Raw genomic sequence first — 14,933 nt, 5'->3', positions numbered from 1 at the left:
GACCTGCATCACTTCGGGCTTTCCTCCCACATTAAGCTGACACGCCGTGATATGACTGGAATACTGTTAAAAGCGGCGTTAAACCCACCTCACTCACTCACTCACTCACTCACCTAAACATAGACTTATAACAGTTGTAGCGCTACGATCACTTTGTGGAACGGGGCCCAGTTATCCTTGCTTCATTGAGGGACATTAAGCTGGCACAGCTGCAAGTGTGTTTAAGTCCAGACTTCAGGTTCCATTCCGCCTTATTTGATATACTGCTCAAAAGAAATTAAAGAACACCCATTCTTTTCATGTGACTATAGTTAACGTTTCATGGCATGACAGATAAACTATAGTCATATGAAAGAATCAGGTGTTCTTTGACTTCTTTTGAGTAGTATATGTAAAGCCAGTTGGCCTTTTGAGGGAAACTAGTTGTAATTTATATTTTGTGTTTCCCTGTTACATCAGAAAGCTTTCATCATCCACTTTAAAACTCATGCTAAACCAGCCAGAAAGTTACAGCTTGTTTCTCATCACCAGTCTTCAATGATGATTGCGAAAACATGACGGTGTTCCCATCCTTGAATCTATAACATCATTTTCATAAGCATCAGAGCGTTCCGTGTTTCGAGGAATTTCATCCAATGAGACATATACATCTCTGTTTGGGCAGTCATGGCATTTACGCACCATTAAAAACAAATCAAAATAAACTTTGACCAGTTTGCTCCAGTGATTTATCATTGTTATTGATTTTTGCTCAGTAACGTTAATCTCCGTCGACATCATCTGCACAAATAATGGCTTTTACATTGGAGTATAAAAAACATATTGAAATAAGTTTGCTGACCTTTGCACCTATGACAAGGAGATAAAAAGTTTATCGGAACTAACAGCATTTATGTCAGAGTGAATGGTTTTTTTATGCTTCAAGTAGGGTTTCACAGGTAACCAGCAGTATCAGGACAAATCTGGCTTCACGTTTCATGGCTTTAGCTCCCTGGTCACACAAGGACTTTATCAAATCTCTCGTCTTCATTTGTAATTCAGGGCTGTCACTAGACAGCCTAATTGTGAATCATAGCGGTTTCAGTCTGAATGTGTAGTGTCATGCAATCTTGTCGTTTGAGATCAGTTAAAGCTGGAATTGTTTTGTGGAGGATTGTCAGTTGAAGTTAATTATGTACAAAACATGCAGTAAATCAAGGCAAAAAATAAATAATTTATGTGATTATTAACAAGGTGATGATTAATTATTCTTTTATTAATTTGTGAGCAGAAGCAGTGTACGACATATTCATTTGGTTTGATAAATTTAGCTCGGTTTAAGTATAATATTTATTTTAAAGCATTCAAATGAGAAATATCATCATCATCATCATCATCATCATCATCATCATCATCAGTAGATTCGATTCCCGGTTTGCCCTGATTATGTTTCTAGGTTTGTCAGCACCATACCCGTGCTCGTGGGTTTCACCAAAGATGTAAATGTCTGAGACCTGCATCACTTCGGGCTTTCCTCTCACATTAAGCTGACAAGCTGTGATATAACTGGAATACTGTTAAAAGCGGCATTAAACACAACTCACTCACTCACTCACTGAGACCTGCATCACTTCAGGCTTTCTTCCCACTTTTGCCAATGATGCTGTGTGACAGTGGCAAAGGAAGGAGCTTCATCCCTAAAGTTGACACCATGTCTGCATGTATGGCTGTTGGAGTCAGCCCTTTCAGATGGAGATATTTGATGACAGCTCGGTTGCCCATTTTGTCCATTTTCATCAACAGAGAATATCTAGTGACTTTGATGCCTGCAGAAATATGCTGCCTGGTTTTGTATTTGGTTCAACTGCAGCCTGTAAGCATGGACAGTATTGTAGTCAATACATGCAAGACGTTAAAACTTTTCAGCCACCACTAAAAAAATTTAAATTCTATGAAATCATAGAAATTTGATTTTGGCATCTTTAAGGATATTGAATTGTGAGGTTTATGGTGTCTGACCATCGGATGAGTTCATACAACCGTTTGGGTCATTTAAATAAAACATAAGAAAGCTCTATGTGAAAAAATATTATTTTTTTAGGATTTTATTCTTAATGGATATCCTGTGTTCAAAAATATTTTTAGTCTCTCGAATCATACAACTGATATATATCTGCCAAGTATGTATTCCTAAGTGCTGAGTTGTGTAAAAAAAGTATATGGCTAGCTTTTTGAAGGAAAAAAAATCGATATAAATCTTATCAGTCTTACATTCTTGAGCAAGACTTGTCCAAACATCAACTGGGCAACACATTGAGCACAATCGTGATCAACTTTCTCCACTGGGTCAGATAGAGTATTTCAGTCTTGAATCAATACCCCGATTTGTTACACACGATCTGCATGTATTGGCCTGCCCGATGAATGTTTGAAAGAGTTGGTCGTAATATGGCAGGAGTCCGAACCCTGTTTTGATGAGATGTCAAGCCTGATGTATTAATAGGCAGTGTTTAGGCCTTCCTTATCAAATCTGTAGATGAGACCGAGAGGGAGCAAGAAAGTTTCAGTTCAGTGTTGAGGTCAGGCTACTGCAGGTGAGAGCTCTCTGTTCTTTATGCTGGTCATTGTGAACACATTTTGAAGTTTCAAAAGTTAAATTATTATGTTGGTTTAATTGTAACTTGTTGTTTGTGAAAATTAATGTTGATTTATCAGTGTGTTTGAATGGAAAGTATGGGGGACCATTGAATGGACACTTGTTGATATGCATCGCTGTATGTCATCATTGCTGAATTTTGAGTGTAGAGTGAGTATGGTTTGTGATACTGGTTTTGCAATATGAAAAAAACCATGACAGGCCAAGGTTATAACCACCAGACTGCCCAACCCTCCCTGGTCTGTACTGTAGGATTATTTTAAGGGGGTGGGGGTGGGGGAGGGGAGGGGTGGCAGGTGGCCCTGTTGTTTAATTTAAGGTGCCGCAATTCAAGGTACATAGTTGTGTTCCTTGGGCACACCAGAAACCTATGCTCGTGGGTTTCACCAAAATGTGAAACATCTGAGACCTGCATCACTTCATGCTTTCTCCCAGATTAAAGTAACATGTCTTGATAACTGTAACAGGTATTAATCCCAACTCAAATCAGGACGGGAAGGCAGGGAAAGATTATTCTATTATAACTGTCTGTGCTGAGGGATGAAATCGTTTCTGTTGATAGGGCTTGAGTATTTCATTAGATATTGAAAAGTATTTCATTTATGTCACCATCCTGTCAGCTGAGGCAAAACAATTCACTGTGCAGAGTTGCCTCCCTTCTATGTGACAGGAACCTTAGATGATAGGTTTATTCTGAGATTTGCCCTGATTACCAAAGTGGTAAATGTCTAAGATCTGTATCACATTTTATCCATCATTGAAATACTGATCTACATTGATATTACTGAATTGCAGCCCACTCAAACACTCACTTTTTTTTTCATTCATTATATCCCCTCACGTTATCTTAATGGCAATGTGGGTTCGAAATCCTGGATGGGACTCAACCCAAAGAAGTACTAGAATCTGTTCTTTACTTAGAAAGCGATATCCTAAATATAACATTTGACTACTTTCTAAATAGCTTTAGGGGCGGTCGGGTAGCCTAGTGGTTAAAGCGTTCGCTCGTCACGCCGAAGACCCGGGTTCGAATCCCGACATGGGTACAATGTGTGAAGCCCATTTCTGGTGTCTCTCGCCATGATATTGCTGGAATATTGCTAAAAGCGGCATAAAACCATACTCACTCACTCACTAAATAGCATTGTGTGTTGATGATGGTGATGAGTCCTGCAGACACACAGAAATTCTGCAATGTGTTGTCACGATGTTGCTCTTTCAGGAGAGGACACCCTGCTGCTTTCTGTCTAAGCTGTTTTATAAAGACATCATGAAAGACATGGTGCTGTTTCTGTTTCAGTTGAGCCCACGTGTGGTTGTAGCTCATCGGAAGTCGGAGAGTGCTGACAGCGAGGTGTCGTCCTCATCTGACCTCCTCACCTCAAGTGACCTTAAGGGCGTGTCCTCGCCCCCCTCTACACCCCGCAGTACCGCCTCCCCTGGTATGTCCCCCCTGGCGTCCCCGAGCCTGACCCGGGGCTGGAGGACAGCTAGCACTGATGCCATTCCCACCTCGTATGAGAAGAATATCAAGGTGCAGAAAGGCAACGACCAGCTAGGTGAGCAGTCAACACATGATCCGTGAGAATTCCTGGGTAGAATAGATCCCAAGTATCCCTGGTCTCTCTTGTAATGTTTCTGGGAATAAGACCCTGGTATGCATGCTTGTCCCCTGTTGGAATACCGGGGAGAATAGATCCGAAGTACCCCATTCTTGTCTCCCTGTGGGGACCGTGGGGGAAAATAGGTCCCAAGTTCCCAAATACTGGATACTGAAGATTATAGGTCTCTACTACCCCATGTTTGTCTCCCTGGGGGTATACCAGGACAGAATAGGTCCCCAAACCCTATACATGTCTGTTGGTGGATTCCAGGGCAGAATAGGTCCCCGAACCCTATACATGTCTGTTGCTGGATTTCAGGACAGAATAGGTCCCCAAACCCTATATTTGTCTGTTGCTGGATTCCAGGGCAGAATAGGTCCCCAAACCCTATACATCTCTGTTGCTGGATTTCAGGACAGAATAGGTCCCCAAACCCTATATTTGTCTGTTGCTGGATTCCAGGGGAGATTAGGTCCCCAAACCCTATACATATCTGTTGCTGGATTCCAGGGCAGAATAGGTCCCCAAACCCTATACATGTCTGTTGCTGGATTTCAGGACAGAATAGGTCCCCAAACCCTATATATGTCTGTTGCTGGATTCCAGGGGAGATTAGGTCCCCAAATCCTATACATGTCTGTTGCTGGATACCAGGGCAGAATAGGTCCCCAAAATCATTGACGTAAGTAAGTGGCTTCTTATTCCTCTTTATTTGTGATAATCAAAACAGCATCTTCGTACTTTGTGCTTACCACTCTGTGCACTGTTGCAGGTCTGACTGTTGATGCAGTGGACCGGGGAATCAATGGTTGTGTTATCAAAACCATCGTTGATGGTGGCGCTTTGGCTAAAGATGGCCGCCTTGCAGTAGGGGATTACATGGTTCTCGTCAACAACGAAAGCATGAGGCGTATCACCAATGCTCAAGCCAGGGCCATCCTTCGTAGGGCATCACTTCTAAATAGATCCATTAGGTAGGTCACTGCTGCTTTAAGTTATCCATAATATTTTGTCATCATGATTTCATTTGCAGAGTGTTTTGTTGGTAATTTTGTTCACTTCACAACTTCCATGTTCCTGTTGGATATATTATACTGTGACCCCAATGGAATTCTCGGGCAGAAAAGGTTCCGAGTATCCAGTGCTTGTCGTAAGGTGAAGGACGATTTGGTGATACATACACTACTCTAAAGAAGTTAAGCACCACCAGCCCTGTGAAAATGGGTTAGAAAATGGGTTAGAATAGGTCTTCAGCAACCCATGCTGGCCATCTGTCATGGCATGCCCTCGTTTGAGTAGTATGTTGGTTTGACCTGGCTGATTGTTTGATGGCATGGATCATTGCTCATGCTGGTTTGTTTGTTTGTTTGTTTGTTTGTTGTTTGATGCTGTACTCAGCAATATTCCAGCTATATGACAGCAGTCTGTAAATAATTGAACATGGACCAGACAATCCAGTGATTGAAATCATGAGCATCGATCCACACAATTGGGATATGATGACATGCATCAACCAAGTCAGTGAGCCTGACCACCCTATCCCATTAGTTGCCTTTTACAGCAAGCATGGGTTGCTGAAGACCTTTCCTACCCCAGATCTTCATGGGTCTGCTCATGCTGGTTACCACTGTGATTATGTATAAGCCACACAACATCACTGGAGTATTGGTAACTGGTTATAAAACAACATTCACTCACTCAATCACTCAATCAGTCAATTGCATTATCTTTCTTTCAGTATTTATGTACAGCATTGTCAGCAAGATGGATTTGCATGGTGGATGGCAGGGGCATGAAAAAATGATTTAGTTCCATTTTTGGATACACACACTAGGGCTGGGACAAGTCCAAATTTACTACCCAGGTACCCGACCCCCTATTACCCTCCCCTACCCGGATACCTGCTGTTGGTCTGAAGAAATAGGTTCAAATGCTTTGACCGTAGCCCTGGCAAATGGTATTTAGATACTCGTATAAAACGATCTGGTCCTGCCTGCATTACTGAAGTTGACTGCAGTTTAATCTCCTTTCAGACATAGACAGTTAGAAGGAATGCGTGCAGAGTCAGAAAGAAATGCAAACATTAGTCACTTTTAGTGTAACCATGGAAGGTCTAGATAATGTTTGCCATTAAACAATATATCACATGACTAACCACAGGTCCGGGTAGTCCTGTGGGTATCTGGGTCCTTCTCAGGAACCACCTGACCCGCGAACCCGAGTTACCCCAGTTACCCGAGTTACCCGTCCCAGCTCTAACACAAACACATGCATAAGTGCAATAATCTTTAATGTGACATGAAGTCCCATTTCACTTAACCTTTTACCAAACTCACTCATTATTTGGCCTTGTGTAAGTGGGGGTCTGATAGGGATGGGTGTCTGGCCTAGAATAAAAAACAACATCCAGCAGTCTGGGCTACAGAGTTGAAGTAACCGTTCCAGGATGGTCTGCAGTGATGGCAATACTGATTGCCTGAATACTAATCAACTCGCCTGACCAGCTTCCCTAATCCATTTGAGACAGCTCAGTGATTTCTTTCATTCCACAGAGTACCAAATTAATCCAGGTAGCTCTTGTGACCAACTCTAATTGAGACAAACTAATTAAGAAGCAGATATATATATATATATAATCCTCTTTGTACTTTGAGAACTGCAGATGAGTTGTTGGGAAAATGTTGGTTTATCAAAAAGTTGGAATGGTAATACATTGCTGAAACAGTACTGTGGTAAATAATGTTTTTGTCTTTTCATGCTTTACTTTTATCAGTGTTTGAAAATGTGGTCATGTGACGTAAGGTAAAACAGAAAAACTTGTACCCCTTGAGGATATTTGTTAGACAGAGAATATTTTTTGTTGCTCACTGAGTCATACTACAATTTTTTCTCTGAAAAGAAGACCGAACAATTATGTTTTCTCATAACACATTTTCACATATTCAACAATTTCTTTTTCTCTTTGTGCAATCTTAGTCAAAATAATTTTTTCCCCTATTTTTCCATATAAAAATCTTCAGTCTGTGTTTGTGACATAAAATCCCACTGTGGTTTGTGGTTTGAGTCAGTCCTGTGTTGTAAGGGAGATAACTGGTGGTCAGATGACCTTACCATCACCTACTCTTAGTATGCACGCTCGGTCCAGGAAAAAATCAATACCAACGATATTGGCATCAACCTGCCGACAATTTAATTTAAGTGGCTGTCCGTCACTCTGGTCAAAATGCTATGAATACTGGGAAGGTTCCGAGAAAAATCTATCAGGTTGTCGGAACACTGACTTAGTGGTGTATATCTGGATCCAGGTTTCAGACAAGCAGTAAACGACTAATGTCACTTTGTGATGAGGTCGGGGGAGGGGGGCGTGGGATGGGGAGGTAGATGGGATGCTATTTTAGGGCCTCATGTGAAATATTGGAATGATTGGTTTCACAGTATTGCTATTGAGTAGTTGTGCTTGGATAGGTAGAGGTTGGGATCTATTTATGTTCTTTGGCTAAATTTTGATTCAACTGTGCAGTGTTTATGTGAAGGCTTGCCATCTAATTATTGGGTATTGGTTCATCGAGGGCTGCTTGTTGGTTGAGTATTTGCTTGAGGAGGGGTGGCTGGTTTAGTGAGGGTGGCTTGTATAGTGAGGGATGGCTTGTTTAGTGAGGGGTGGCTTGTTTAGTGAGGGTGGCTTGTTTAGTGAGGGGTGGCTTGTTTACAGCGGGGTGGCTTGTATAGTAAGGGGTGGCTTGTTTAGTGAGGGTGGCTTTTTTAGTGAGGGATGGCTTGTTTAGTGAGGGGTGGCTTGTATAGAGAGGGGTGGCTTGTTTAGAGAGGGGTGGCTTGTATAGTGAGGGTGGCTTGGTTAGTAAGGGGTGGCTTGTATAGAGAGGGGTGGCTTGTATAGTGAGGGGTGGCTTGATTAGTGAGGGGTGGCTTGTATAGTGAGGGGTGGCTTGTATAGTGAGGGGTGGCTTGATTAGTGAGGGGTGGCTTGTATAGTGAGGGGTGGCTTGTATAGAGAGGGGTGGCTTGTATAGAGAGGGGTGGCTTGTATAGAGAGGAGTGGCTTGTATAGTAAGGAGGGGCTTGTATAGTGAGGGGTGGCTTGTATAGAGAGGGGTGGCTTGTTTAGAGAGGGGTGGCTTGTATGGTAAGGGGAGGCTTGTATAGTGAGGGTGGCTTGTATAGTAAGGAAGGGCTTGATTAGTGAGGGTGGCTTGTATAGTTAGGGGTGGCTTGTTTAGTGAATGTGGCTTGTTTAGTGCAGGGTGGCTTGTTCAGTGAGGGGCGTCGACGTCTTGTTTGGTGAGGGCTGGCTTGTTCAGTGAGGGGTAGTTTGAAGAATTATATGTTAGTAGAGATCTTTTGTTGATGGATAGGTGAATGAGTGGTGAGTGGATAGAGTTGTTAGGCTTCTAACTTAATTTGTCGCTGAAAAATGGGTTAATATGTTTTATATGTAAAATAGTGGGTAATGACAGGAGGTTGACGGCAAGGTCTGTCACGTTAATGGCGGACTGTTGACGAAATGGATGGACTGCTGTCTGTGATGTCATGCTGGGTGATTTTGCTGAGTGACAGATGTGTTGTTTGTTTGTTTGTTCGTTTTTGTTTTGTTTTTTTGTTAAACGCCGCACTCAGCAATATTCCAGCTACATGATGGCAGTCTGTAAACATTCGCGTCTGGACCAGACAGTTCAGTGATTGACATCATGAGCATTGATCCATGCAATTGGGATATGATGACATGTATCAACCAGGTCAACGAGCCTGACCACATGATCCCATTAGTCGTTTCTTACAACAAGCATAGTCGCCTTAGACGGCAAGCATGGGTTGCTGTGACAGATGTGTTGACATGGAGAATTAAAGGAAGAATGTATGCCATTAGGATCACAGCAGTGTACACAAGATTCTGCCTAAAACTACATGTCATCACTTCAGTGGCAGGGCACATGCGGGACAAAATCCAGAGTGAATTTGCACATTTCTGTCATTGAAAACTGGAAACTGGGTAACGAGATCTGGAGTGGGAGGTGGATGGTCGATCAGTTGATGCTATTGTGTTCAAAAGACTTTCCTCATGGCTATGATCAAGTGTTTTATGTATTCGGAATGATATGTTGTTTTTCATCTTCTATAATTTCTATTCAGGACCATTCTGACGAGTAAGGTTCACAATTCAAGAGCATGGTGAAATGAGAACTGTTTTTTAATGATGGATAGATTGTGTTGAAATTATCTGATCGATTCTTTTCTCATTTACATTAATTGATAGCTTAAATGACATTATTTGTAGAAACCTTTCTCACAGAAAGTCAAACTATTTTTTTTACTCAGAATTAATTGTACTTGGCATGATTAAACTATATGGACTTTATTAAAAAACTATTATTATTTTTTCAAAAGTTTAGGTTTTGCAAATAATTGGATTTTTTTGGCATCTCTGATTTCTGTTGTATTCCTTGAAAGAGTAGATGGACCTTGTTGTTAGCCTGTAGTAGAATACAAGGCCAGTGCTTCACAGTTGGCAGAAGGGAGCCACCTAAGGATATGGGTTATGAGTTTTTGGCAAACTTCATATATGGTGACAACAACATCATCATAAGAAGATGTATCTACTACCCATGTCAGACAATCATTCAAGTGTATTAATTTCACATCATTGCTTGATGAATTTGCTTCGTCGATTGATTTTTGGAACATGGTCAATTCCAAGTAGATATTCAATCTTTCTTCCTTTCCTGTTTTATGATTTCTTAACCACAGATACCAATATCATACACAGATTCTGTTGTGGTGTGTATAAATGGACAGACAATGAAATAAAACCCACCCAAAAGATTGAAAATCAAAGACGAGATGGGTGAAGATGTCTAGTTCTCCCTACAGACATGGCGTGATGGGGATATGACTTTCCCTCATCCGCCGATCATCGATGTTTCCATGACCCATGGTCCAGACTAGCTCCCAAGTCTTAAACACTCCAGTCAATATCCAAACCCTGGGCTTTTATTTGCCGGAGCGTGAATTGGTGGAATGTTCTAATCTGCCTGGTTTAACCAGAGCCAGGAAGATGAGCTTCAAGGGGAAGATGTTTTGGTCTTCCCCCATGGTCTTGCTGACCTTGACCATGCTTTGGAAGTCCATTAGAAAAATTAGCTGTAGGTCAGTGAAGGTAATGGTGTCTTGGGCGAGGCTGATGGCCACCCAATGAGAAAGTACTCAAATACTCGTGGGGGGTATTGGTGGGGAGGGCCGTTTCAGGGGGGTATTAACAGAGAGGGCTGGCTTGGGGGTATTGATGAGGAGGGCTGGCTCGGGGTTAACTATTGGTGGCTGTTTGTCACGAAGGGTAATAGATTTTGTTTGGCTAGTTTGAGAAGTTGGAATCTGACATGAAATTGGGAATTGAAAACTGATCGATTAGAAATTGATATTTGATCTTTGTGCCTTTGTGGCATTCCGGAATAACTGTTCTGGGATATTAAAAGATATGTTTCATCTGATATATCTGTTTTTGGCTTTCGACTTTAACCTTGGTCTGAAGTAAATTTTAATCTGTTTTCAGTTCCTAAACTGGGAATTATTTTTTGGATACTCAGTTTACTCTTTGATTGTTCTCTACTAATCAGTGGGTAAAACTGTTTCCAAAGGACATAGTAGGATGTGGTTGCAGGATTTAAATTTTTTTCTGATCACCTGTTTGTTAATGCCACTGGGATCCATACATCAGCTTTACACACTTTTTACTTCTCCCCAAACCAGTGACGCAATTCAGCTGACAGATATCCGTGGTTGATCCCACCATTGATCCATGTCAACTTTGTTCATATAGCTCCAAATACTGAACTTGCCCCTATGGAACTGAGTGAGTGAGTATGGTCAAATGACCATTTTAGCAATATTCTAGTATCACCATGGAGGCGGGCGTCAGAAACGTGCTTCACACATTGTACCCATGTCAGGAATTGATCCCTGGTCCTTTGGTGGGACGAGCAAACACTAACCAATAGGCTACCCCTGGATCCATTGGAATCTTATATATAAGGTTATGTGTGGTCATTACTGTGTCATAACCTGATGGGGTGGTCGGTTAGCCTAGTGGTTACAGCGTTCACTCGTCACGCCTAAGACCCGGGTTCGATTCCCGACATGGGTACAATGTGTGAAGCCCATTTCTGGTGTCCTCCACCGTGATATTGCTGGAATATTTCTAAAAGCGGCGTAAAACCATACTCACTCACTCACTCATAACCTGATGACATGTAATGACAGTGTCTTAACTTTCTATTTCATCTTTATGTCTTTTGCAAAATATAATTATTAACTTTAAAATTAATTACTATTTTTCCCTGACGAGTTCCCTGGTGGCATGTTCGTACACCATTTACAGCTTAACCTACTGGCACAGTTCAAGAGTCAATGTGTTTACACGGATATTGTGATTTTGTGTGCATCAACTCCATCTTGAGGCATCACCAGTGGCAAAGACCTTATCATGAAACGGCCTCAAGGTACCTATAAATGTCAAGCTAGGCCCATTTGAGAAAGAGCCCGTGGTCCCATTGCCAATAGTGTCTCATCTGTTTACAACCAAAGAGCTGTTCAGTGCCAAGAGCTGCTTGCTCTCTGTATTACTTCTGGAAACTAGGTAAATAAACAAGACACTTTGCATGGCCTTGTGGTCAAAGCCTTTGCTCATCACACCTCACATCTGTGTTCGATTCCCCACAAGGCACAACTTATGAAGGCTATTTCTGATATCTCCATGTATCATATTGCGGTCATGTTTCTAAAAGGGGTTTAAAACCTCTCTCAGTCATTCATGCCAATGTCGTGTTGGGTCAAGAAGGCTTCTGACCACACTAATGCACCAGACAATCCACCAGTGACCGTCTTCCTGTCCAGCCAGGGCCACATCTGAGGGGCCTCATTTCACTGAGCAGAGTTGTGTCCCTTGATTGATGGGTTTGAATCTTGGTTCACCCCGATTATGTTTCTAGGTTTGTCAGTGCCATACCAATGCTAGTGGGTTTTACCAAAGTGGAAACATCTTAGACCTGCATCCCTTAGGGCTTTCCTCCCACATTAAGCTGCAACGCTGGTTTATAACAGGAATACAGTTCAAAGTGTCACTCACTCACTCACTCACTCACGTCCAGACAGACCATTAGAACATACCATGCCATCATTTACCAAAATCAGCAGAAAAAACGTATTCCCAAAGATAAATTATTTTATGAAGTTTATGCAATGTTTATGAGGGAGCATTTTATCAGAGGTCAATATGGTCCGGCTTGGATATGGAACTCGTGTGTGCCATTATTCCCCATTCGTCATCTATGCCATCAGTGAAGCTCGCATGGCACTGCTCTGTGTCTGTCGTGTATTTCCAGTATTGGTAAATTAGGAGAACGGCACCGCCTGCCTGCTGAATTCTTCAGGTTGGCCACATGATGTAGGAGCGGTATCATTGATTTTCCTCATGTAGAATTAGACACCATTCACGCTTCCAACAGTAGCTAGCTGCCCCCTATCATGGAGTAGATCCATTGCCCGAGAAGAGTCTTTACTTCATTTCCTTCCAGCACAAGGGAAAATCAGTCCACTGCCATCTCCAAAGGGCTGATTATGCAAGAAAAGTGTTAATCTTGGCATGCACTGGATTCTGGATGTTTTCTGTAGCACAGCTGATTTGGAGAGATAATGGCGCGTTGACACGGCAAGCCACTCTCTTTCTGTGCACCACAGGGATTAGCAAATCGGAGCTGTGCTTGCGGATTAGCTGACTGACTTCACTTTCATATTTCTTGAGTTGAGGTGAGACTTGTCTTCATGGATATGTTAAAATACAAGATGTCTGTTTCAGCTGCATTGATCATCGGGGCAGTTTGTTGCAGGGCACGACTATTTTTTTATTTTGTTTTGTTATCCTGTTTGTGTTGTTTGGACGAAGATCTTTTCCCGAGTAGGTTCAGATAACATGGGATGGTGGCAAGCTGTGTACAAATTATTGTATAGAGATATATTCTTTCAAACACTTAGATTAGTCTGTTAATACGTTGAAGGGCTCTGCAAAGTGTTTTTCCACATTCTGAGAAACTGTGAACTGGAATGTAAATACATGCTTGAATTTTTCCATTGTCGAGTGAGTGAGTGAGTGAGTGAGTGAGTGAGTGAGTGAGTATGGCTTTATGCCGCTTTTAGCAATATTCTATCAATATGTCATGGCGGGAGACACCAGAAATGGGCTTCACACATTGTACCCATGCCGGGAATCAAACCCGGGTCTTCGGCGTGACGAGCGAACGATTTAACCAGTAGACCACCCGACTACCCCTTTCCATTATCAAGAAACATAGGTGTCATTTAAATCTTTCATGATTTCTTTAAGTTTAGTATAGAAAACTACGGTTATAACAAACTCAAAGAGACCACTAATTTTAGTTCGTAATAACTGTAGTTCGTTGTTAGCATATATACAGCATATATACAGCATATATACAGCAAATATACAGCAAATGGCCGGGATTGAAAAATAAGTTGTTATATCATCAGTTTGTTATAAGTGTGTTCGTTATAAATGTAGTTTACTGTAGGTTATATTTGTATCTAAAGAAATCATGGTCTGTCGTTCATGTTCTTTTGCCGTTATCGTTGCATTGTACTCACAACCGTCCAATTTAGTATCAGCAGTGTCATTAATTAAAACACATTTTATGAGAAAAACTCACTATTGTTGTCACGAGAATTTGTGTTCTTAATACATACTTCTCAAAAGAAGTTAAAGATATACAATTCTTTCATATCACTGTAGTTATCATCAGACCCAACTTCAGTCATAGAAAAGAATTAAGCGTTCTTTAGCTTCTTTTGTGTAGTAAATGTAAGTATCATAATCAATAAAGGAATATTTGTAATGGTATTGTTTATAGGAACTTGATTTTCGAAGTTCTAGGAGCTGTTGCTTAAAGTAATGTTGGTGCTAGTTTAGGTCTGTTTATAGGACTTGGGCTCGACCAAGGGATAAGGATAGCTTTTTGGAGTGAGGATTAGCTGACATGGATATGCTTATCATTGTGCAAACACCAACCTACGGGTTGGAGCAGACCAAGGTCAATGTCTTGTTGTTTCATCAAAGCGGGAGAGAATTTAATGAATGCATTTCAGAATCTCAGTCAGAAAGGCTGGACGACAGCATCTGCCTACTGCTCTCAGTCTGGCCATAGAAGCAGAGATTGTTATGTATCTTATAATGAACATATTGGGGCATTAATTAATTGTGCTGTGCACATGGGCAATAGAAATCAAATAAAGGTCAATAATAATAATAATAATAATAATATTAATAATAATAATGCCATTTATATTGTGCTATATTTCCAGACCACAGGCTCATAGTGTTATGTTATTGTTACCTTGGTCAATCAATCAGTGTGAAATCTATTGTCATTCTCAACTCCATGGGGATTATACAACCCAAGCTGCTTTTGAGGTGCAAGAAGGTTAACAGTGCTCAACAGTCACGTTAGAATCTCATTCTACCGGGTACCCGGCTACACTGCTGGGTGATTCAATGGATTAGTCATGGTACTGCCTTGCATATGCAAGTCCATTTGAATTGATTTCCATACTTTACCTTGACTGTTTGCTGACTGAGTGCAATTGACCTACGTTCTAATTTATGTAGGGGGCAC

At 41.4% G+C, this 14,933-nt stretch overlaps 1 protein-coding gene across 5 annotated transcripts in view; it reads left to right on the top strand.

Moving 5' to 3' along the window:
* The window catches only part of LOC139478492 (multiple PDZ domain protein-like), a 320,861-nt gene that overhangs the window by 227,610 nt on the left and 78,318 nt on the right, over positions 1–14,933 (top strand). For all 5 annotated transcript variants that reach the window (XR_011654309.1, XM_071260981.1, XM_071260979.1 and 2 more), the window contains 2 exons: positions 3,936–4,194; positions 5,012–5,213. Coding sequence is in view for 4 of the 5 variants with exons in the window: in XM_071260981.1 (XP_071117082.1) it covers positions 3,936–4,194; positions 5,012–5,213 (461 nt within the window). In the remaining variant the exon portion in view is untranslated. The remainder of the gene's footprint in view (positions 1–3,935; positions 4,195–5,011; positions 5,214–14,933) is intronic.

This window comes from Haliotis cracherodii, unplaced genomic scaffold (assembly GCF_022045235.1).
Source record: "Haliotis cracherodii isolate W230 unplaced genomic scaffold, xgHalCrac1.p SCAF_4, whole genome shotgun sequence".
Classification (NCBI taxonomy): domain Eukaryota; kingdom Metazoa; phylum Mollusca; class Gastropoda; order Lepetellida; family Haliotidae; genus Haliotis; species Haliotis cracherodii.
The sequence above is the reverse complement of the archived record's forward strand: the minus strand, read 5'-3'. Positions and strand labels throughout refer to the sequence as shown.